This window comes from Puntigrus tetrazona, chromosome 21 (genome assembly GCF_018831695.1).
Source record: "Puntigrus tetrazona isolate hp1 chromosome 21, ASM1883169v1, whole genome shotgun sequence".
In the NCBI taxonomy this organism is placed as follows: Eukaryota; Metazoa; Chordata; class Actinopteri; order Cypriniformes; family Cyprinidae; genus Puntigrus; species Puntigrus tetrazona.
Genome location: NC_056719.1, coordinates 15,657,739 through 15,683,030, shown reverse-complemented (window position 1 = coordinate 15,683,030; position 25,292 = coordinate 15,657,739). Strand labels below are relative to the sequence as shown.

Genomic DNA, 25,292 nt, shown 5'->3' with positions numbered 1-25,292 from the left:
ATGGATTGGAAACAGATGGTGAAAGGATATGACTGTTAGCACAGTTGCTTAGTAACACAATAAGTCTCTGAAATGAGAGCCAATGACTCTTTTGCATTTTTCAATGAAAGGTAAGAGTACAATTGGTTGCCATCATGCAGAAGCATGAACCCATGATGTGTGAAGCTTGTTGTTAATTGAACCTATATATATATATATATATATATATATATATATATATATATATATATATATATATATATATATATTTTGGCGTGTATGTGTGTGTGTATATATGTGTGTGTAGTACAATACTTTTGCTACTTAGGTGAATGAATTAAGTTTAAACTCAAACTATATATATATATATATATATATATATATATATATATATATATATATATATATATATATATATGTATATATGTATATATGTGTGTGTATATATGTGTGTGTACATGTATATGTATATGTGTGTATACACACACACACACATTTTATATATTTTATTTTTGTTAAGATCACATTGTAGTTAGGAGTAATACATCATATGATTTTTTTTCTATTAATATTTAGTATTTTGTAATATTCTCATATAATTATCATGTTGAAAGTGTTCTGCACTGTCCACGATGACCAGCAGATTGCGCCATACACAAAGAATTTCTAATCATCAATAGTTTGGTAAACATTTAGGTTAGCTTATGAAACACTGGTTTAGAGCAGATAAGTCATTGCACTAATTTTGCAGATTATTTTAAAAATATTTTCCTTTTGCTAAGATGAAAACATTCTAGAAGTTTCTAGAACATTCTGGAATATTCGTAGCACTTTCTGGGCTATTCATACATTTTTTTATGAACGAGTAACAGATTAGCTTGAAATGTGACAAAATGAAATGTGATTTTCATATTCAACATGTCAAACCCCATGAATCATTTCACTGTGTCATTAAACTACCTGAATAAACAATAACCACTTTTACTATTTAATGATTATTTTTGATTATTGTATTTTTAAGTAGATGTTGTGAGTAATTTTGGACTACTTTTACTTGTGCAGCTCACTGTTTGAGAGTGGTGTCCGGTTGATAGGTGATAGCTTTTAATATAAGCTGAAGTAAAAGTTTTGCCATTCAGAATAATGTTAGGTGCAAGAAGTAGTTTTTTGGTCCAAATGAGTCAACTAAACATACAGTTAAATTGCTTTCTGTTATTGAACAGAGGTTTACAGAACAAATTGTCATTACTTGTTTTCTAACATTTATATTAAATAATTTAGGCATCAATAGAAAGGAAAGTAAAATATAATACACGTGGAGGCCAATGGAGTTTCCTTTGAAAATTAGAAAACCAAAATCTTTTTTGTTTTTATTTTTATTTTTTCCAAGAAACAAAAAACTATAATTCAGCTTATTTTTTTTTTCACTTTTTGTTCAAAAAATTAATAAATAAACAACTTAAATATTGGCTTTCTACATCTATATACATCTATATATATAACAACAAGTCAACCGAGGAATTAAAATAATAATAATAAACCATACATTTTAAAACAAACATTTTTCACACTTTGTTAACATTTGAAAACAGTTAAGAATTGAGAATGATTATGCATGGAATGAAATGTGGCTAATGTTTTAGCACATCTGATCTGAAAAGAATGATATGACACAAATGCTTGATTTGATTGCTGTACTGAAACCACACTTATCTGCTGGCAGTGTCTCAACCAGGGCGCTTCAACAAACTTTCAAGCGTGCCTTGAGATATATTTTTAGGTGTTTAAAATAAGACAAAGCAGGTTAAAGCAACAGCAATTGCATTAAACATAGATGTGGACTTCTGTTAAATGTAACTTTTCAAGACTTGTGTCCCCTTTATGGCGCATGCATGCACGCACACGCACAAATACACACACACACACATACACACGTTGGCATTTGTGGTTTATGAGGACCACCCATAGGCATAATGGTTTTTGTACTGTACAAACTGTATGTGCTACTGCTCTACACTGCACCAACCCTAAACCTAAAACTACCCCATTTTTTGATTTTCCAAAAAACACAATTTAGTATGTTTTCAAAGCCTATTAATTATGAGGACATTGGCAGTGTCCTCATTAAACCACCTTCAAATTGTATTACCTCTGTCATAGTATATGTATGGTCATGAGCTTAATGGGTTTTTGATAGGCATTAAATAAAATATTGTTTTAATACAAGCCCAAGATATTTTCAAGTTTTACTCTACGACATAAAGCAAACCTTTACCCCCACATTCGTTTTTTGGGTTTGATTTTTTTTTGCGAGGGAACCAGCGTCCCGCTATCTCTTTACATATCATGACAGCTGCAAAAGCCAAGTAAGAGCGTGCAAGCTTCAGCCGGATGTTGTGTCCTTCAATCAGTTTTTTTCCACCATGTACTGTTTTGACTCTACGTTTTTATCTTCAACATTTAATGTTATTTGTTAAAGAAATTTCCTGGTGGGCATGAAACACTAACACTATCACTCAATTTCGCAAAATTGGATTCTGCATATGAATTCCTATGCATTTTTCCCCTCCATCTGTAAGGACTTTGGAATCGTCCAGGACCTTGCTTGCTAAAATAAGTGCTCCAAAGTTTGGCTTTATTTGCGATCAGAAGCCAAAAAAGCTTAGTATAATGTCTGAGATTGGGTAAATATGTTTGAGAGGTGTCACCAAAGCATGACAAATAACTTTAATTTAACAACTATTTAAAGATTTAAACAACAACATGATTCTATTCCCAAAATACAATGATTTGCCTACACAGTGAGCCTATTATTCCCTCATCTTTAATTCTGACACCAGTCCACTGGGGCATAATGACGGAAATCACTGACCTTCAGTTTTCAGATCCCACGCCACATGACTGCTCACAGATCTGAACCTATTTCCTGCAGATTCTTCGACAATGAGTCATCAAGAATATTCATGAGTAGATCCCCTAGTTAAGGCCAACTTGACATAACTGCCACAGCTCAGTTTGTGTCAAATCAGTTCTGGTGGCCCTCCCTACTAAAAGACATCTCCTTTTTCATTCAGCATTGCACTACCTGCAACATCACCAAATCATCCCATCAATGCCCAGCTAGGTTACTAACTACCCATACCTCAGTGCCCTTTGTCCCATTGCCATAGACTTTGTAACCGATCTACCCAACTCCAAAATCTCACCACTATACTCACAGTAATAGACTGTTTCCCCTCACTTGAACCAACTTCATGGATTTAGGCACCGCCTTGCACAAGTAGAAGGGACCTTCTCTGTTGTGGTAGTAAACTCGCAGGGGCAAACACATGACCAGGAGGGTGTCTGCCAGGGCAAGGTGCCGCATGTAGATGGCCATGGAAGAGTCTGTGTGCCGCCGAAGGAAAAATATGTAGAGGGTGACGGTGTTACAGAACAGTCCGATGCAACAGATGAGAATGTATCCAATGGGCAAGAAGGGCCACAATACACCGTCATGAATCTGACAAGACTCATTGTTGGTTAAATTGCTTTCCTGCAACATTGTGACAGCCAAAAACAATGGTGTACATTTGCTCAAAATCTTGACACACAGTGATTTTCAGATTGTTCTAATGGGGCATAAAATAAAGGTCTATATTATAACAGGTTCTAATTTGATCTACTCCTGCAATTTGAATAAATGCTAGGATCCTGAGAAAAGAATAGCACTCTTACCTGTGTGGCTGGTTTGCTTGTGCTTGAGCAAGCGACTAGATACATGTCTGTTCAGAAACTCCAGTACCTATGGAGGAAACTTGTTTGAACCCTGGTTGCTGCGGTTGACATCACTGTTAACCTCAGTAAAAAAGCAGAGTACTGCTAAATAAACCAAGCTGTGAAAAAAAAAAACTCTCACTGATATTCTCAGAGCACTGGAAATATCCGTTTGCCTAAAATGAAAAGAGGTGACATCTGTTCAAGTTCTCTGACTTGTTACCCCTCGAACCGAGACAAAAACAACCATTTATAATCTTGATTTATTTTTATCGAAATCAATAAAGCAAAGGACGATCAAATCAACAATAGAGCAGTGATATGCATGTTGAGGGCATTTTTTTCTCTTTGCTAATTGTATAATGAATAAATGTCATTTTTAAATTACTGGAGTAACACTTGTTTGCATGCTTTTATCAAGCTGTTTAAATGAACAAAACTGAGAAATTCCAAAATGATTACAGCAGGGGACTTACGCTCTGAGGGTGAGACGTGTCTGCCCAACATTACTGCTTGTGGTCTGTCAGGCAGGATGATAGTGATCTGTTTTTCACATCTAGACGGTTCAGGGACATGTGCAGAAAGGTGTGTGACAGCATTGTCAGTTAAAGGTGTAGTGTAATGTAATATTTAGGAGGATCTATCGATAGAAATGCAATATTATATTTGTAATTATGTTTTCATGAACTGTTGTTTTTATCAACTTAGAATGAGCGATTTATAGCTACGTCCATCGAAGTCACCATCACGTTTGTATAGTAGCCCTTAAAGTACAAACAGTGTTTTGCCACCATGTTATGCGAATAAAACCCTGACACGATGAACAAGTAACTGTAATATTTGCAGTAACATTGATTTCTTGAATAATTAAGCAAATATAATTCCTTAATTTACCTTTGTAAAGAAACCCCATTGCTGGCTATTTCCGCTATCTCAGAGCACGACATCCTGTATCAGCCATCTTAGCTTCTCTAAAGAGAGGAGAAAACGGGAGAATGAGCCATCGGTTGCAATTCGCGATCTAGATTCACAGCTAGATGGCGCTAAAATTTACACAGTGCACTTTTTAACGATGCAAACGTAAACGCTAATGTTCATGCGTGCTTTTGTGGACCTAACTTACCTTAGAATCAATAACAACAGCTAAGTCCTTCTAGATTAGATCATTTTTTTGATAACAGGCAAAATATGTTTTCGCGTAAATCAGACGGATTTATTAAAAATGCTAATTCATTCTGTGCCGTCAAGAGGCGCTTTAAGCGCAAGAAATTGAGGTTTCTCTTGTAACTGTTGTAGACAAAGCGGCTCGCAAATGCTCACGATAAAATGAAAATGACATTTTAGAAAAGTTTTAACAGTTTTATGAATTTCTATGCAAAGAGATAGGAGCTGCACTATTCAATTCAATTTTAATCATCATCAAAAAAGATACAAATACAAAACCACGAAAGTGCGAGCAGCTCAGGTTTACCATTACTTAACATTCGATGGTCATAACTGATTATGGTGTATGTAACTAGGTCATAAGTGCAAACGTAGTGGTGACATTTCACTTCCTTTATTGAACTCTCGATCATAAGAAGCACTTATTTTCAATCTAGGAAAATGTTATCTTTCACAGATGGTTTGAGATGAACTGAAAATTCCCTTGTGTACTCGTCCACAATCAATGCTTACTAAAATGTTACACAAAGTGTGTGTGTGTGTGTGTGTGTGAGTGTGTGTGTATAAAATGCGAAATGGCGCGTAAGTGGAAAATGATCTGAACTTGAAAGTCAAGTCACAAACATAACCCTGCAAGTCACCCACACGCTGCAGAAGAAGAAAAAAAAACTTCTCATCAGTTCATCGACGCTGTCTTAAATCGGTTGATCAAAACCCGAATGAAAACATCAAACCCACACAGCGGTTCTGAGCATCATGTCAAGCTCCCTAAATCTACCGAAGACATCAGCTGAGGACTGCAGTTTTTGCAGCAATCAATGCTTTATTTAAGTCATTATTTTGTATTTTGAACTGTCGCAATAATGGCTTTAGCCAGATTACAGATGTGTATATACACAAAATGTATAAAGAGCATAAAGAAAGGCATATAAGACAGTAATGCATTTTACAGAATAACCAAAAAATATATTATTTTATATAATTTAAGTATTTTTTTCAGGTCACTAACGCAACATGGTTAATTTCATTCAGTTTTTTAGTTGCTTCTCAACAAAATCAAATCAAACATTCTTTAAAATGTTTAAATTGTTTAAATAATTAAATATTACATAAAAGTGCAAATATACATACATAATTTTTGTTTAAACAGCATTTAAACAACAACATTTAGTATTTTCCATTATATAAATGTAAATAGATGTGTATATATATATATAAAGATGAAATTCAGCTCTGCATCCAATCTAGCAATTAAAATAATAATTTTATAAACCAAATGTTCATTTTTATATTCAGCCTTTATCATGAAATTACACAATCTTTACTTTATCACAATTTCATAGTGATACACATGCATGTTTGATTTAGCATTAACCATCATCTTGATACTGTTTTTGGCACCACCACAAAATTTATACCAAGGAAAATAATTTGGCAACTACCGCTTTAGAAAAAATCCAGCTACATATTCATTATTTACAGAAAAACCTTTAAAAAAAGACTTACTGTATATACACTTAAAATGCCATTCAGCGGATTGAACACAACTTATAATACTTGATTGTTATTCACTTTTAGAATAATAGTGAAAAATAATAGTAAAACTAAATATTTACAATGTGGTGAATTTAAAAAAAACACGGTGCATCTAGATTTAGATATTTCCAATTTGGTTGAATTTAACAAAATTTGATTTGTGTAGAAGTCAGAAATGGAAATGTCATCCATTAATGCTAAATTTCAGTGAGTGAGCGGTTTATGCTGATTCTCCTTCTGTTTAAAGCATACATGTTTTTAAACTTGCCCTGAATGGCACACAATATTGTTTTCCTGTAAGCACTGGATAAGAAGTAATAGATAATTGGGTCTAGGCAGCTGTTTAGAGCAGACAAAAGCAAGGTACTCTCATTTAAGATGTGCAACAATTGTTTGCTATGAAGGTCTCTGATCATATTCAGCTGAGCCAGAACGTATGGTATTCGTACTGCATGGTAGGGCAAGAAACACAGTGTAAAAATGGCTGGCACTAAGAAAATCTTTATGATGACTTTCTTTTTGCGGCTCTGTGCTTTAGGGTCACCATTGCCCATGGACATAGTCTGGAGTTTCTTAGTGATCTTCACATAAAAGCAAAGAAAGGCAACGTAAAAAACAAGAAAGAGCACCACTGTTGTCAGGTTAATGGTACCACCGACAAGTCCTTTGCTGTGGAAGTGGAAGCAAATCTTGTCACACGGATGATTTTGATTGTTGCTTGAAAAAAAGGGAAGCGTTCCTGAAAAAAGGATGACCCAGATGATGTAGCTTGCCGTGTGGCTCCACTTTGTCTTTTGGATTCGAAAGACCCAAACAGGTTTGATGATTTTCAAATATCGATCCAGACTGATGAGGCTGAGGAACAGGATGCTGGAATACATGTTGATGTAGAAAAAGATGCCCACCACCTTGCACAAGTAGAAGGGACCTTCTCTGTTGTGGTAGTAAACTCGCAGGGGCAAACACATGACCAGGAGGGTGTCTGCCAGGGCAAGGTGCCGCATGTAGATGGCCATGGAAGAGTCTGTGTGCCGCCGAAGGAAAAATATGTAGAGGGTGACGGTGTTACAGAACAGTCCGATGCAACAGATGAGAATGTATCCAATGGGCAAGAAGGGCCACAATACACCGTCATGAATCTGACAAGACTCATTGTTGGTTGAATTGCTTTCCTGCAACATTGTGACAGCCAAAAACAATGGTGTACACTCGCTGACCACTGCTGCTCAAAATCTTGGCATGCGGTGATTTTCTCGGTTCTCCTAATGGGGCATGGGAGGAAAATGGGGGGGGGGGAAACACTCTATATGATCACAGGTTATCACTTGATTTCTACAACTTATGGAATTGATTTTTAATAAATGCTAGGATCCTGAGAAAAGAATAGCATTCTTACCTGTGTGGCAGGTTTGCTTGTGCTTGAGCAAGTGACTAGATACATGTCTGTTCAGAAACTCCAGTTCCTATGCAGGAAACTCTGCTCGCATGTGACGTATGAACCCTGGTTGCTGCGGTTGACATTACTGCTAACCTCAGTAGAAATGCTGAGGACTGCTAGATAAGCCAAGCAAAACTCACTTCCATTCTCAGAGCACAGGAAATATCTGGTTGCCTAAAATCAAAACTGATGGCCATCGCCTAGTTTTTAACCCTTAACAGCACACACACACTTAAAGCTTGAGGAATATGTACTGTAGAGCACAGGTCTTCCACCCTGCTCCTGGAGTCTCACTAGGATTGGACCTAAACTCTGCAGGACCGTGGGTCTCCAGGAGTATGATTAAAGATCTCTGCTTTAGAGCTCTTTGACTTGTAGCAACCTAAACAACCTTACAAGTACCAAAACAAAAACGTAAATTTTCCTCATAAATTTTGCCTTTCAGTGTCTTAATCTTCTGTCATGTGCTCAATAATAAAATCTATACGATTTTAATGTAACACAAACAGTCCTTATCAGACTTATCAGAAAATGTATATTCTCTTTAGGTCTTGAGATCATAGCAACACTCTTACTTGCATTTTATATAATACAATGTATGAAGCCATGCGCATGACTGATGAGTTACATACTTGTTTACCATATATACATTAAAACATGTACGTCACCGTTATGTTTAGCTTTAAAACCAAACTAGTTATTTGCAGAATTTCTGAACTTATGTTTATTTTCCTGCAAAATCTTTTCTAAAAAACGTTTGACAGAATATATACAAAAAAATATATACAAAATCTATTGGTCTGTAATTATCTGTAAAACCTAACATACCAGCCTTGACCTCAATAACTTGAATCATGAAACCGTAAAACCAAAACAGATAGTCAAAAGTGGGTCTATTATCTTTGTAAGAAATCATCTCATTAAGGGAAATGTATAGAAATAATCGCAATCGATTCTGATTAATTGCAATTTTTTATATCAGCTGCCAGTAGCAGAATTACATTCAGCCAACATTCATTGTAAATTCATAAAAACTAAGGATATTTTCATGGTCACAGGAAGTACTAATGCATCAAAGCATGTAAATAGTAAAGGGACATTCATTTGCAAGACAGAACAAGAAACTTGTGTAATTTGTGCGCAAACGTTTTATTAAGTAAATGCTACATGCTACGTAACTGAACATATAAATTCAGCGTAAATACACAATAAAGTGCAAAGAAGGCTTGATGGTAAACCATCAGGAAAAGCAGAGAATGAAGGTATGGAGAGGCAGTTAACCACCTTTAAACCATCAGCACTGTTTATAATGTGGTCTATAACTAATATTACGCCTCAGTTTTGCTTAGTTATACGTACAATACTTGCATTGCCTCATTGGTGAGGGTTCAGATGCAGTCTTGGATGAAAGTCTTGATGTTTCAATAGGACAGACCACAAGCTCTCATATTTCAGATGGGAAGTGAAGCGAAGCTGACATGGAGGTATTTAAGGGAGAGTCTTCTCAAAGTCTTCTTCCTCCCTGTGCCAAACCTATCTTCAGTAAAAAAAAGGGCCATTTGGAGCTCCTAAGGGCACAAAGGGGCTGATATGTCTCTGGTTCACTTTTGGGGGGGGTTTCCACTGAGTACAGTACCTGGTACATGGGGCGTTTTTCTGTACCTCCTCGATTGAGGTTCCAAGCGAGCCGCACCTTTTTGATGACAATAAAATATGGTTGTTTCTATGTCTGTTGAGGAAGTACAGACATTTCTCTCATTAATAGCCAAGGAGTAGATCCGGGTGTTTTCAGGAGTGACGGTGATTAAAACAAAGACATTCTGTAATAAAAAAACCAACTGTTGCATCAGATCACAAAAGGAAGCGTCTGATTGTGGAGTAAAAAGGTTATACTCTCTTTTGTTGGACAACAGGTTTAAAAATGTGAATGCATAGGGAAGTTTAGCTTTGGGTATTTTAACTGAAGCATGTTTAGCTTAGCTAGTTGACGGAAGGCTGTCTGCTGTAAAAGTGTAATTACTGCATTCCAGTGCTCCTCGGATGCTCTTATGTTCCCAAGTTGTTGTATTTTAGGTTGGAATGTGAAAATAACATGCACACTTGCGATGCTACAAAGATTTGTTGGGTTTGTCATTCAGGCATGGCACCAAAATGTGGTGATTCGGTTCAGTACATCACGTTTACTTAGGTATCGATGCCATACTGTTACCGGGTTTCGGTACCCAACCCTACTCAAAACTTACTGTGCAACTCTGAGTTTGTTCATCTCACTTTGTGCAACAGGTGCTAATCCAGTGCGAATAGGGCTTTAATGTATGCATAAGTGTATAAATACAAAACAAAACAAACTCATTTCTTAATCAATGCAACACAGAAGAACAGAATAAGGACAACTAGAGAAAGTAGGTCAAAGGAAACTCAACAAAAACTCAACAAAAAACACAGACAAGAGATCAAAATAGAAGAGGTACGTTGAAACAGACTAGCTGAAACACATTCTGAACTAACTGTAAGTCGAGTAAAAGACTAAAGAAAACTATAAACAACTCTTAATCAGCATTAATCTGCTTTTCAAGTTTCAAATCTAGGTCAAACTAGATTTCTTGTTTGGCCATGACAATAGGCTGACCGATTACCTAAAATAAGTGTTCGAGTTTGAGCATCCTCTGGTAGAGGAAACGTCATAGGTTTTAGTTAGATTTAACTGAACCCAATTGTGAACTATCAAGCTTTCCACCTCTTCCAGACATGCCAAAAGTTAATTTGAACCGCAATTCTCTCCAGATGTCAAAGGGAGATAAATTAGTGTATCATCAGCATCGAAAATGTACCAAATGTTTTCTAAATAAACGCATGTTTCTATGCGTTTGAATTATGCTTCCAATATGCAGCTAATAAAAAAAGGTGAGACAATTCATGTTTATTTTCTTATATACACTATGATTTATATATATATATATATATATATATATATATATATATATATATATATATATATATATATATATATATAGAGAGAGAGAGAGAGAGAGAGAGAGAGAGAGAGAGAGAAACTGACCTGATTCAAACCAATTAATAAGGAAAATACAACATTTTTATATAAAGGTTGAGAATTACTTCTCAAACATTTACAGCAAGACTGCTCAAGCCCATGACTTTTAATGTTTCCCCCCACAGGAAGTGACAAGAGCTAGTTTCAAACCTCTTGTTTTGCATGCCAGCTAAACCACAAATGCATCCATAATAATCTTTGAACTTTGTAACTCTTAAATCTGCAGCTCACTGCTAGAAAATGATGAGCAGGTCACCGAAACCAGCCCACACTATACCAAATTTCCCAGTTTCACTTACGACACTGCAGAGAACCAGCAGCAAAGACATCTGGTAACACGCATCAAATGAAGTGTTAGGTAAAATATAGGGCTTTCACACTAGAGAGAAAACCCAAATATCCACATACAGTACGACAAACCATTACATGTATTTTACTGTTTATTCTGAATATGTTGAAATAGAACCTGCGACTTTTAATGATGCATTTTAAAATACTTAAAAAAAATAATAATAAAAAAGACAATTCTCTTTTGATAACTGTAGCAACAGGTTATCAAACTAAATATTCCGGTCTTGTTTTTTATTCCTTTCGTGTGTGTGTGTGTGTGTGTGTGTGTGTGTGTGTGTGATGTTACAATGATTAGAGGGAGACAAATAAAAGCTTACCATTAATTTCATCTGCATGAATCACTTTGTTTCAACATGAATCAGCGAGATCAAATGAGATAGAAGCAAAAGAGACTATAGTTGTAATGCTTTGTTACTAATATACATACAAGTGGTATAGTCTTTTTTGTAAAAATCACTATGGAGTCTTGTTAACTCTCTTGAGCAAGATAAAAACAATGTGCATGTACTTTTAAATAATAACATATTTAGATATAAGTGTAGGAGGATGATGATGATGATGCTTTAGCCAAGTGATTAACACTTTATAATAACTGCACATATTAGTTAAGCATTAGCAAATTAATCCTTTTATAAAGCATTGTTCCAACATTAATAGTCATGACTAAGCCGTTTATAAGCACAGCTATAAATGTTGCATATCTATAATGTTAATAGTTGTATTTTCACGCTTTATTAATGATCAGTTGACCATTTGTAATTAATACGATATTTACAAACCAGTTATTTAGAAGTTGCCATTGGATCCAGGGTTGCCAGATCATTTAGGAAGTTTAAGTAAATGATTAAATGTATTTAAATGTGTGCATTTATAAATCTTAATATTTAGACACATGGTAATTGCTCAGTGTGTTAATAAATATAAATGCAGATATTCAATTTAAAAGTGCAATGACAGCTTTCGGATGCCACAAAAATCAACATCCCCTCAGTGAGCACACTACAAAATGGTAAGTAAAATTAATTAATCGATGCAATTAACTAAGTAAATGAATAAATATGTTCTAGAGGATGCAGTATATGCTAGTAAACTGTACGTTCACTACTGAAAAACAATCTTGTGTGTGGGACGCAAGGGGGCGTACTTTCTCTTCAATTTGACATTTACTAGCTTTTATTAAATTATTGACACGAACGCATAATTTGCACGGGAAAGTTCGTTTTCATTTTAGTTACAGTATTACAAAAGAGGATTACATTACATTTCTCGTACGTTTTTTTTTTTTCTTATCCATATGCAACTACGAAAACAAAATTGAACAATCGGTTAAAAAGAGCACAAAATCGCCGTTCGGCATCTTATGACATTTTCACTTTCACAGGGAACCGAAACAACATCAATCAGCAAGTGGTTAACACTGTAAAAATATCTGCCAATTTTAAATCCGTACTACGACGAAGGCTTTGCTCATTAATATTTAACAAACCTTCCTGGAGAATACGCTCGCGTTAGGCGATTAATATTCATGAACCACGCCTCCAACAGCAGCATTCCTTTAATTCGCTAGATGACTAGCGCCCGCCTACCAGCGGCCGCCTTTCAGCCAATCAGTTTGGACTGTTGCTGCGTAATTAATATTCATGAGCTCAGTCTTCGCCATAGTAGAAATTGCTCGTGGGTCCGCTTTACGTTTTGTCAGAGATAGTAACCTACGTAAGTGCGCACTCTAAAGGGAAGCGCAGTGTGCCAGCCCCCTCCTCACACCAATGTTTATGTGCTTTTGTCAGCTGTGTCTTGTCTCTTGCGCAAACTCCGGACTTCGAGCCCGAATCCCTCAACCTTTATCTCCAACTATCTCAAGCTTTCTTATCACGCCGTATCGCTCTCTTTGACCAACCCCTTTGGACCTTGAGCAGACCCAACTCGGGCCAGACTATTTTCTTTTTTTTTCCTATCCCCTTCCCCTCTAACTGTAAGAAAATGACATTAAATTCCAATAAAAACGAACCCGCTGTCATTCTGGAGCGTGTCAACAGCGCGCGAACGGCTCTCTCCGATCTCTATCTGGAACAGCTGCTGCAGAATAAACCCAAGTCAGACAAGGTAAGATTCGCCAAACACTGATCACACGGTTACAGAAGACCACCGGTTTCCTTATTTCGGCATTTACATTGAACAATCGGATGTTGACAGTGCGTATCGACAGTGTTTTATCAGTGTCACAGATATAAGACTTTCTCATAAGGGATAAAGATGTTCTGGTCCAGACTGGTGCAGCCCGGTTTGAGATCAGCATCACGTTGCCGCTCAGAACAACTTTCCTCTTCGTGCCATTAGATGTTTTGACGGTTTTGGGTAAAACGCTTTGCGACGTAACTAAAAATAATTCCACACGACTCGCGTAAAAAGGCGTTAAATAGAATTTTGAATATTATTTTGGAATGACGCATCGTGACGTCATGACGGTAGTGGGGAACTCATTTCCGCAAAACGGTTCTTTCGAGCATTTTTTTTTTAAAACCAGATTAAAACAAAACGATTCTGATTCTTTTATCAAATGGCCCGTTATTTTGATGGAATCTATTCTAAAAAAAAACTATGACTATACTTTATTTTAAGGCGTCTTTGTTACAGTGTAATTATACATGTAAGTGCTGATGTTAATTAACTACATGTACTTACTGTAGAGTTAAAAATAGAGTTAGGATTAGGGTCTGGTTTAGGACTACTACTGATTTGTTGTGATTTCACTTGTCCTAGTAGTCCATGTTAGGTGACCCTTCAATAAAATAATGTATTTAAACTACACCAACTCAGGTCATAACTATTTCCAGTAAGTTATTTTGGTTTCATTTCTTGCATTTGCTTTTAAAGTAAATTTCGTCCTTTCAGAGCAGGGATCCTCAAATCTTGCCCACAAGATCATCTTTCCTGCAGAGTTTAGCTCTAACCCTAATCCAACAAACCCAAGCATGTTAACCAGTATCTTCAAGATCGTTAGAAAATCACAGGTAGGCGAGTTTTTAGGGTTGGAGCTAAACTGCGTAGTGCATTGGACCTCCAGGGTAAGATTAGATGAACAACGCTCTGAAGAATCGTTCGGACCGGTTACTGAACTGGTTGTGAATCACTGAAAATAAATGAATCATTTACTCAGGTGTTTTTTTCCAGTCTGTGCTTTGAAGGCATACCGAAACCGATTCTGCTTTTCGCTGATGTCGTAATCCAATAGCTTGTCATCTCTAAATACTACATACAAATAAAACTTCAGGGTTGCTTAAGGATGTAAGTTTATGTATCAACTTAAATCCAGGATTCAACCAACGTACCAGCCGTCAGAGATAATAATCACATCACGTCAGATTCACATGTTGACTCATCATTATCAGTTTCTCCGCTCTTGACTTTTATGGGTTAATGTCATTAACTTGGGACATTGTGTTCTGACATGGTAGAGACATTTCCAGTTGTGAAGTAACAAGGTTAATGATTGTTTCCTGAGATAAACTCATCGATGAGGAGACGATAGTATTCTGTGGCACAGACAGGATTAGTGGCGGGAGATACGATGTTAACTTTCCATAAGAAGTCTTCATGGTCAGATGTGATGTCTATTTTCTGGAGAGCCACTGAAAAGCGAAACAAATCTTCAATCAAACGACATCTATGTCTCTCTCCAATTAAAAAAAATCCCTTTTGATTTTATTGACATCTGCTTTAAGCATATTTTTATGTCGGCACGTACTGGATGTCAGCCAATAAATCTTTACCAACAAGATGGTTGCTATAACAAAATCAATGCTAAAAATCTAAACGTCCCAGTGTGTCCCGATATTGAGCCAGTTCAGACCAATCCGGTGCTAATATTGGACAATCAATGGTGGTCGATATATTGTAACACAGAGTGCCTTAGACTGAGGCCTTCAGATTTTCAGATTTGGGCTTAGAAACCTTCCAGAACAGCAACCGCCTACGGTAGAAACACAGATAAAAACCATGAAGACGGTCGCTTCGTGGAACGTCTAATTCGAATATTAAACCTACTACCTATAGAATGCTAAGGATTTTAAGATCGCTGACGGGGCGCTTCGCTAGTCAAAGCACAAGCCATCTATAAATAGAAGGCATCATTTTCTCTGCAGATAAAGGGGGAGTCTGGAGAGCGGTTTGTGTATAACACGGTGTCCCTGCATTGTGTTTGCTTTAGATAACAGGACATGTAGCTTCCTTGTTCACACATGACTGACTGTAACACATGTATGAGTAGCCGGTCTACAGCAGAGATCTGCTCATTAACAATAACCCATTTAATATCTATATAGACCCAAAGAATCATATACATTTTGTAACATTTAGTATACAGTCAACATTCGAAGCGGCTCAAAACCTTTTATCAGAGTTGTTCTAAAAGCGAAAACCAAAGTCTTAAGACGACTTTGATGAACATTATCCACTTTGAATGCTGACTATATATGTCTATAAAGTTGGACATACTTATATTTACTGCCTCTGGTCTTACTTATAACTTTATATGGAGAGCTGCGTGATAATATAGCTACATTTTGTGACTAAATGAAAATGACACAGTTACAGCCTTGTAATATTGAATACGTAATACTGTGCGTTTTATATCACAAAATGTAAAATGCATTAAACATATCCAACAATTCCAAAAAGGTAGTAGCTAAATATTAAATGATTATCTTTTCTCTTACCACATAATCTTTAGCTGCGCAGCTTGGACATCATCATGGACGTGTTATATTAGCATGTAAATAATAGATTGCATAAATATTTGTTCTGTAGAGACACATTTAAATTTGTAATCACACAGTCCAGTCAATCAAGATCAGGTTCATGGTTTGGAAAACGACGCTAGGGTTAACTAGAGTTGTTCTGGCTCCAATGCGGTCCTCATAGATCAGGAGCGTGCCTCGTTCCCCAGGGCGTGAGACTAGACTCAACTTACTGCAGGTATCAGCAAGAGTCATCGAAGTGCACTGCGGTACATATCTCCTCGCAGGCCAGAGCCGCTTTTTTCAGAAGACTATAGAGGTGCTTGGACGTGATAAACGTTTTCGAAATGTTTTTCGGTTATTGCTGCTGTTCAGCACAGAAAATCAGGTGACACTTTCAACGTTTTAAGCCATGCGATGACGCTTCCCTGACAACAGAGGTGTTTTTTCTTTGTCTGTTGAGTCACATGACCAGTGCTCACTCGGTGAAACTCCAAAGTAGGAAGCGTTTTTGAGGAGGTCGCGTTTTTTTGCTGTTGGTAATGAGGATGTGTTAAGGCCTCCCACAGCTTTGGAACCGACCGTACGCACACTGCAGACTTTTGTGAGCGTAGAAATGAAGCCCTCCGTCAGAGTTGGCGGTCTGATATGGGATACGACCTCTGTGAACTGCAATAGCATTAGTTATTATGAAGTTATTCTAAAAATTCTGCATACTTTTCACAGTTGAATGCCGATTTCATCAGACCTTAGTCAGCATATTTCTCTGCATGGTAGCATTAGTAGGTTCTGTTTAGCTGACCCATGCATTGATGTTCTATCAGCCCAATCGCGGCACGCAACCTTTGCTCAGGATGTTTGGCTGTTTCCTATAACATGTGACTTCCCTCTGATGAGGACAGCGCTGTCAGCAGTAGAAGCGAGTTCGTTGGAGGCATATGGTTGCTCTCCAACCGGTAAACGTACCAAACGTACCATTGCTACCATTGTTTTAAGGGTTACTCTAAAATGAACATTTTGTCATTGATCGCTTTGTTTGTGTTCGGAACACAGTTCAAGGGAACCAAAAATGGTTAAAAAACGTCTGTTTGCTTCATATGACTCTTTTTCTACATAGATTTTAGATGCGTTCCACAAAAAGAATACAATTTAATACACCATTTAAAAGTAATGCGCATTGTTCTTATGAGTTTATTTTGAATATGAAGTTTGCACTTCTGCCTCTAGTCTTAATGTGTCCAGACAGATGCTATATTTATACTGGATTGAATTACATGTCAACACACGTCGGTGAATGCGTTTCAGGATTATCATACAATATGTATGATAATCCTGATAAGCATTTACTGACGGGTGAGTAATCGACTTTCTTCAGAGAATCCATACGATCAGGAAAACAAAAGCACTGATTGGATTACCTTAATGTAGTCCTTAGATCCGAGACTCCCCATTTCCCCTGTTATCTCACTTACATTAATGGACTTAATACCCTTTTACCTTCACTCTCACTCTCCCTAATTGAAATCCAAAGAATCTAACTTTGATTCGACTCGGATACAAATCAGGAGTGGCTCATGGATATATATTTTTAAAGCAACGGATGGTTGATTATCATCGTATCATCATTACATAAACGTTAATTGTATTTGTAAAGCTGAAAATATGTTTATGTGTATAGCATGCTGATAATGTTTATCATATCTTAATAGGTTTGACCATTAGCTGCATGTAGCAGATTAAAGATGGACGATAATATTGTTTTATTTTAGCGATGAACAGTCAAGCATTTGAGATTTGATATAGCTATGGGGCCAGCAAGGCCTCTTGTCCCTCAGATGCTCCTCCGGATGTTCATTAGACACACGTTGATTCTATTTTGGTTTTATTTAGTTAACATCATCGAATGTGTGCAATTCTATCCGCAGCAACTTTGGGAAAAATATGAAAGAACTATGTTAAATTCGCATGCTCGTACATTATCACTGACTAATGGATCCCATTTGTTACCCACTTCACAGACAAAAGTTGATGTATTTTCACTGCTGTTTTACATGAAAACTTAAGGCGTGTCAAGTTTAAACAGTCAAATGATTCATGGCTCAAGACGAGCACGGTCTGTCTCATTCTTTGCTTTTAAAAACAACCCCTTTCTTTTAGAGATTGCTTACGGTCTCGTTTGGTCATACAAGTTTAATATTCTGTTTCTCATAGCTTATGATACAATGGAAAGGGCCGGTTATAATGCATTTGGTTAAACTGCTTGTAGTATTAAACCATGCTGTTATTTTTGCTCAAAATTATGAAATGAGGAGTAGCTATGGGGTAAAGCGTGCCAGTGGCTTAACTTAAGGTTAAGCACTTTCACTACATTCAAATTACTTTAGACTTTTTCTGGCCAGTTTCGAAATTCATTCATCGTGCAGTAAAAGGGCTGCATTTTTTCTCATTTCGTTTTATTGCGTTTATTTGCTCAGGAATGACACCCGACGATGAAAAGATCCATTTCTTAACGACTTCAAGGATTTTCATTGTGCTTTTCCTTTTTTAGAGGACAGCTTAAAAGGACAGCTCACCCCCATCAACATCCATTCACCTTCGCGCTAAACCGCATGGCTTTTTTAAAGGAACACACAAGTTATTTTGAGACGCGTTTGGGTGCGCAGCTTGTCCTGACTGACGAATATGCGCACACGATGGATTTCACAATGTAGGGAAAAAAGCATGCTTCGTCATCAGATCTAGCTGACACCGGATTGTGCTGATCAGTAAAACCTGGCACGAACCCATCGCGTTAGTCATCGCGTCGTCAAACCCAACTCAAAGCCGAGGTATAAAGTCCTTATCATGTAATAGTGGTAATGTGGTGTAAACTTTGTCCTGAGCCTTCATGCATTGCCATGCATTTGCTGAACATCAAGACACTTTCTGTGGAAGATGTAACATTTGTGTGAGCGTGTCTCCTTCGTATTATTGAAATGACTGACTGCTGCTCTCTAAGCCCACTGCTGTGTCTGTGAAAGAAGATTACTGACAACCCGAGCATCTGTGTCATATTTTGCTCATAAATAATGCTTGAGGTTACCAGATGTACCCTAGGCCTGAACAATAGTTACAGCATGACAGTAGTTGCACTGCAACCACCAAGATATGTTGTCTGTCCACTCTGTGGACTCTTTAAAAAACACGTAACTACACCCATTGCTCTATTCAGCAGTGTACTGTAGTAAAAAAGGGTGGTATCAAACCATTTCTGATCAAATTCACTCATTCTGCTTAAGAACGTATGCATTGGACCTCTCCCTTTGACACATCGTTAAACAGAGCAAAGTAAAATGCACCGTTACTACTTTCTGAGGGCGTTTGTTTAGTCACATCAGTTAAAATCAAGCTCCCTCATCAGACAGCATAACCATGCCAACCAGTTCCCAGCATTGCAGGATTTAATGAAGTGTTAAGATGCAGCCGTTTAATCGTTAACCCAGCACAGATGTCCACACGGACTCTTTCATTGTAATCCTTCGTCATGCCATTTTATTTTACACCTACAAACAAACAAAACATCACGCACGAGTCATCTCTAATATCTTGCGGATATATGGATTCAGCTAATACACAACTGATTAATGCGATCGCTGTAATATAGATATCTTAACGCGTTCCCTGTTTGCATTCTCAGGCCGTTATGCAGACTTACGAAGGCAAAGGACAGGAAGTCTTCTCCAACGGCAGCGCTAGTCACATGAACGGCAAAGACGCAAGCAGGATGCGAGAAGTAGCCTTCGAGAAGAACCCCTCTGAGCCGCTGGTATACACCTTTTGTTTCCTTTAATGCTTCTGACTAAATAAAATACTTTCTTTAACATACGAAGAGGAACAGATTGGAGACAGTCACTTATTTGAACCCAATTTTTACTTGTGTCATGCAAAAAGATCATTAAGAGTAAAAATGTTTTGTGCCTGTTCAGGGTGTAACTCTTAAGCTGAATGAAAGGCAGAGGTGTACGGTAGCAAGAATTCTGCATGGAGGGATGATACACAGACAGGGTACGGTGTATTCATTTTTTCTTTGCCAATCATAATAATAATAAGCTCAATGACTAATTGCTAATGATTTTTTTAACAGGTTCTTTACACGAAGGTGACGAAATCGCAGAGATTAATGGGAAAAGTGTTGCTAATCAAAGTGTAGACCAGCTGCAGAAGATTCTGGTGAGTTGCGTTTCATTTGTGCTTTTAAAAAAGCACACTCGTGAATAAAATATACTTTAAGTGTGAACTGAGTTGACATTTAATTCGATGTTATTTTAAAATAAATTAAAATGTGTAAATCTCATCTTATTCGTTAATTGACTAAAGTATATTAATCTTAGTTATTTCTTTTGATATGTGTGTGTCATGTATTGAAATATGTCATTACGCTTTTCAAAACAAATAGTTGCAGGAATTCTACATGCACTGTTTTAATGATAAACACGTTATATAATGTATAAACAAGCATACATGACACCTATACAATGAGAAGATAGAATCTCTCGCATGGGTCATATTCCATCCATATATATACTGTATATATATGACGTATACTGTATTTGTGTTATGCTAATTAGAATTGGGCATGAAGATAAAGCTTCAGTTTCAAGTTTCTATTGTGTAGCTGCTTTATTAAAAGCTGAACTTTAAATTCCGGGTAGCTTGACGTTTGCTTAGCTATTGCTTCAAAGCAGCTCCCTGATCATTTACACAGTTTTTAAGAAGAGTCAACTCTCCAAGATGTTTCTGTTGCTTTTGATTTATCGTTGTTGGACGCTGTTCAATATTACAGAAAGACACAAATGGTGTTGTCACATTGAAAATCATCCCCAATCAGCAAAGTCGCCCAATGGCATGTGAGGTGAGTAATAATAATAATAATAATAATAATAATAATTACAAAACCAATGTCACGTTTGTTACATTTGACCAGTTTCTTTCTTTTATTTATCAGTCTACTCAACTCGCTTTTCCCTTTGATCAGCAAATACACACTCAAATGTGATTTTATCGCTTCTTTCTTTGTCTGTCTATCCTGTATTCTTGGTTAAATTAAGGTTTGGTGTTTATCATGGGATTCTGAAACTGATTGAAAGACACAGGTGACTATAAAAGCGTCAGTAGCAGATAACTACACTTACTTTTCTTATTAGACGAAGTAACTTTAGTAACTTTCTTCTGCCATCTGCTGGTCACACAGCATCAAACTCAACTGCGGTTGATTAAAACCTATTAGACATTGTTTGATGTTGTGTAGAGCGATGGCAGCCTTCATTCACCGTTCTGTGCCTGTAAAGTTCGGTCCATCTAGAGCTTTTCTTATCATTTTTAGCCTGTAACTAGTTATAATATCTAACCAGCTGTAGATATTGTCACTAATCAATCTGTATATCTATCTAATCTATCAAAAAGTATCACAAGGGGATTTTGTTTTTTAGTTATAGCTTCTACGGTAAGAATTTGGAAACCTTTTCCTAAATTTAGCAAGCATCGATTGGCTGATAGGTCATCTTTACAGTGGTTTTACGAGGGAGTAATATTTTTCAAATAATGTTTTTGCAGACGTATATGAGAGCGCAATTCGACTATGACCCCGTCAAAGATGAACTCATCCCTTGCAAAGAAGCCGGCCTGAAATTCCAAACGGGCGACATCCTTCAAATCATTAATAAGAAGGATCCAAACTGGTGGCAAGGAAAGGTGGACAGCTCCTGCACAGACTTCGCAGGACTCCTCCCTTCTCCAGAACTTCAGGAATGGTACGTTCCGACATGCTTTCGTCTATTTTTCTATATTTGATTGACTTGTTTGAAATGATAGAGAGATCTTTCGCGACTCAAACGTGTCATTTTATATTTTTTCTAGGCGAGTGGCAAGCAAAAGCAAAGCAACGCGGGAAGCCGGTCAGTCCTGCAGTCCGTTTGGCAAGAAGAAGAAATGCAAAGACAAATACCTTGCCAAACATAGCTCAAGTAAGTGACGCAAATAGGCTTTACGTACAGCTTATGGCTGTAATAAATAAAAACAAAACATCATTTTCTGTAAGAAGCACAAACGCCGCCTGTGTTTAAGTGTTGTAGATGACTTGCGCATTAACTTAATCGTTTTTGTTTCTTCCTTAGTCTTTGACCAGCTCGATGTAATATCCTATGAGGAGGTAGTGAGACTGCCCGCATTCAACAGAAAAACTCTGGTTCTCATCGGTAAGCAGCATCATGGCTACCTTAGGCACGGCTCAGTGCAGATCATCGTGGACGTCACAGACTGCAAATACAACCAAAGTTTACGATTCTCACTGTAAATATTAATTACAACTTCTGCTGCCTGTTAATAGTAAATAAGGCAGTTGTTAAGTTTAGGTATGAGGTAGGATTAAGTTATTTAAAAATATGGCCATGCAGAATAAAACATTAATATGTGCTTTATAAGTACTAATAAACGGCCCGTATGCGTAATATGCACGCTAATAAGCTACTAGTTAATAATAAGGATAATATTCTTTACGTTGGAAAGATGTTCTTGATCACAACGAAGATCCTAATGTTTGAAAATGCCCAGTTAATTTGAGGTTTACAGGCTAAAATGTGTTGTTTGTTCTTTCGCTGTTGTTTAAAGGTGCACCTGGAGTTGGAAGGAGCCATATTAAAAATTCACTTTTGAGTAAATATCCTGAGAAGTTTGCTTACCCAGCACCACGTATGTACTGCCCAGCGGCATGCCTTCTCTTTGCTTTTGAGAGCGTGAGAGCCAAACTGAATTCTGTACGGTCTTAAAGCCATGTATTTACCGAAATATTAAAATCCACATCGTTTCAAACCTGTCTGGCATTAATGTCAAGTTGACATGCTGCATCTTTTTATAGTCTACTGCAAATTGCATTTTGTGCACTATAAAGGACCTGATGTTTACAATTACGAACGTCATCTCTAACATCATCTAAATTTGTTTTTTATAGTTTACAATAGTTTTTTTTGTGAAATATTTCTGTTCTCTAAACACCACATACACATCTCTAGTTTTATTTTAACTTTTGGTTTACCACTTAAATTATATTATCAACAAGTTATGTTGTTATAAATTATAATTATAGTATAAATTATATTCAAACAAGTTACAGGTATTAAACAAAACTGCATAAGATATTAAGACTATAATATATATATTATACTATATATATATATATATATATATATATATATATATATATATATATATATATATATATATATATTTATTTTATTTTATTTTATTTTATTTTTATTTTTATTTTTTTTTGAATTATTTATAGATACTTCTTAGAGCTTAATTTGTGATATATTCTCTAAAAACATGTTATAAAAAAGACAAAATAATGAAGAAAGTAATAATCATAAAAACATCATATTTTTCTTTATAGACACCACTAGACCCCAGAAGAAGGACGAGGAGAATGGCAAAGAATATTACTTTGTTTCCAATGATGAAATGACCAAATGTATCATCGGGAATGAGCTGCTCGAATACGGCAGTTATCAGGGACACATGTTCGGGACTAAGATGGAAACCGTCCACAAAATTCACGAGCAAGGGAAGATCGCGGTGCTGGATGTGGAACCGCAGGTTCGAGTCAACTGTCAAATCTCATTAACACAGAATTTGATCCATAGCATCAAACGAGCCTTAAAAATTCTGTTCTTTCCAGACACTGAAAGTGCTCAGAACGGCAGAGTTCGCTCCTCTCGTGATGTTCATCGCTCCCACGAACACTTCCAATCAGGTTAGAAGTTCCCCTCCCGAGAACCTGACCAATGTTCATTTTTTAACACCGATTTGTAACCGAACTTTCCCGTTCTACTTTTCAGTCGGAGGCGGTGCAGAACATCCAGAAAGAATCGGACGGCATCCTCAGCGCGTACCGCCACTTTTTCGACGAAATGCTCGTCAACAACGACGTGGATGAGAGCGTTAAGGGTGTGGAGGAGGCCATCGAGAGAGCCTCCTCAACCCCGCAGTGGGTGCCCATCTCCTGGGTGTACTAAACGCCCCATCCCTGTCTGCAGCCGACCCTCCAAAAATCCCACTCACACGGTGCCCTGCCTAATACAGTCCTTATCAAGACAGTTTGCACATGAATAAGTGTTTTATAGAATGTTTGGCGACAAAGCAATAAGTTTGTTCTTTTTGTTTAACATGTGAATGATTTTCAATGACAGAGCGCTATAGCATTAAGCGATGACATTGTTAGCGATGCAAAAAGGACCTCTACTGTGATTCAAAATACCACTCAGTTCAATAAGGTCTGTTGGTTTTCGATCTTCCCTGACGTTTCAGTGTGTTTTTTTTGTAACATGTGCCATGTTGTTCTTAAATATAGTTACATTAAAAAAAAAAAAACATGTTAAAAACACAGGGAAATTGTATCAGTCGATATTTGAAAGCAGGTTTGTCATGTCCTGAAATGTTCTTCATAATGATATATGGATTTACCTCAAGTCGTAATGTAAGGCACTTTTAAAAGAACTGAATAAACCTCTCCCTACACTCCAACCGGGACTCTGTTACAGCTTTTTCACGTTTTTAGCGCTGGTGTCAGTTTTAGCAGTTTCAGCACTTTCGTGGATGTTGGTTTTGTGGATTTCTCTGCTTTTTTTCTGCGCAAACGCGGTCTGAAACACCAAAAATACGGCTGATGAGGTTCATGCTAGTGCTAAGATTAAGAGAGTATATACACATCAGTTTACTTCTTTCATTTTAAGCGTCGGGCAATAAACAAAATGCAAACTCGTGAAGATGATACAAGTTAAGTTTTGGCATTCGGTATAAAAAAATTGAAATAGAACCTGCACAGATATACTTCTAAGTTATCGGATTTGTCATAAGCATGTAGTTTTTTGCACATTTTGTACATTTTTTTTGCCACTAGAGGGCCCAGTAGGATGTAGATAAACTAAAGGGGAACTAAATGTTTTAACACTGTTTCACTGTAAAATAATGTTACATTTATGGACGTTTCCAGGAGTCTCTGCTTCACTCATTATATATTATTATCTAGTTCTAGATCTTTTATTTATAAAGCGCATTTGAAAACGGTCACAGGACAGATCAAAATCACAGTCAAAACAGGAAATGACATTTAAAAAATTAGAGCATCTGCCTTTTTTGAGGGCTAAAGATTAAGATTTAAAAACTGATAGAGAAGGAGCAACTCAGCGTGAGTTTTGCTGTTCTACAATCTAGGTACCGCCACGGAAAAGGCTCCATCTTCATTTAG

At 36.9% G+C, this 25,292-nt stretch overlaps 2 protein-coding genes and 1 long non-coding RNA gene across 3 annotated transcripts; 1 reads left to right on the top strand and 2 right to left on the bottom strand.

The window, feature by feature from the left end:
* Positions 1–3,702: 3,702 nt before the first annotated feature.
* Positions 3,703–4,712, bottom strand: LOC122326212. The gene is made up of 3 exons (XR_006247441.1): positions 4,630–4,712; positions 4,212–4,291; positions 3,703–3,854 (listed from the first exon to the last, which is right to left on the bottom strand). It is a non-coding gene; the product is annotated as an uncharacterized LOC122326212 (long non-coding RNA).
* A 1,466-nt stretch (positions 4,713–6,178) lies between these two features.
* gpr34l (G protein-coupled receptor 34 like) lies at positions 6,179–7,914 on the bottom strand. The gene is made up of 2 exons (XM_043220925.1): positions 7,832–7,914; positions 6,179–7,697 (listed from the first exon to the last, which is right to left on the bottom strand). The coding sequence occupies exon 2, from the start codon at positions 7,614–7,616 to the stop codon at positions 6,633–6,635; it is 984 nt and encodes a 327-aa protein (XP_043076860.1). The 5' UTR covers positions 7,617–7,697; positions 7,832–7,914; the 3' UTR covers positions 6,179–6,632.
* Positions 7,915–13,030: 5,116 nt separating this feature from the next.
* mpp1 (membrane palmitoylated protein 1) lies at positions 13,031–24,568 on the top strand. The gene is made up of 12 exons (XM_043221414.1): positions 13,031–13,379; positions 19,689–19,817; positions 19,978–20,056; positions 20,136–20,221; positions 20,835–20,903; positions 21,605–21,801; positions 21,908–22,014; positions 22,165–22,245; positions 22,658–22,738; positions 23,439–23,641; positions 23,724–23,798; positions 23,884–24,568. The coding sequence occupies exons 1-12, from the start codon at positions 13,257–13,259 to the stop codon at positions 24,058–24,060; spliced, it is 1,407 nt and encodes a 468-aa protein (XP_043077349.1). The 5' UTR covers positions 13,031–13,256; the 3' UTR covers positions 24,061–24,568.
* The last annotated feature ends 724 nt before the right edge of the window (positions 24,569–25,292 follow it).

Excerpts from the sequence above, each read along its gene's own strand:
- mpp1 (XM_043221414.1), top strand. The coding sequence starts at position 13,257 with ATGACATTAAATTCCAATAAAAACGAACCCGCTGTCATTCTGGAGCGT. Across the intron at positions 13,380-19,688 it reads ATAAACCCAAGTCAGACAAG|GCCGTTATGCAGACTTACGA; the intron begins GTAAGATTCGCC and ends TTGCATTCTCAG. Across the intron at positions 20,222-20,834 it reads ACCAGCTGCAGAAGATTCTG|AAAGACACAAATGGTGTTGT; the intron begins GTGAGTTGCGTT and ends TCAATATTACAG.
- gpr34l (XM_043220925.1), bottom strand. The coding sequence starts at position 7,616 with ATGTTGCAGGAAAGCAATTCAACCAACAATGAGTCTTGTCAGATTCAT.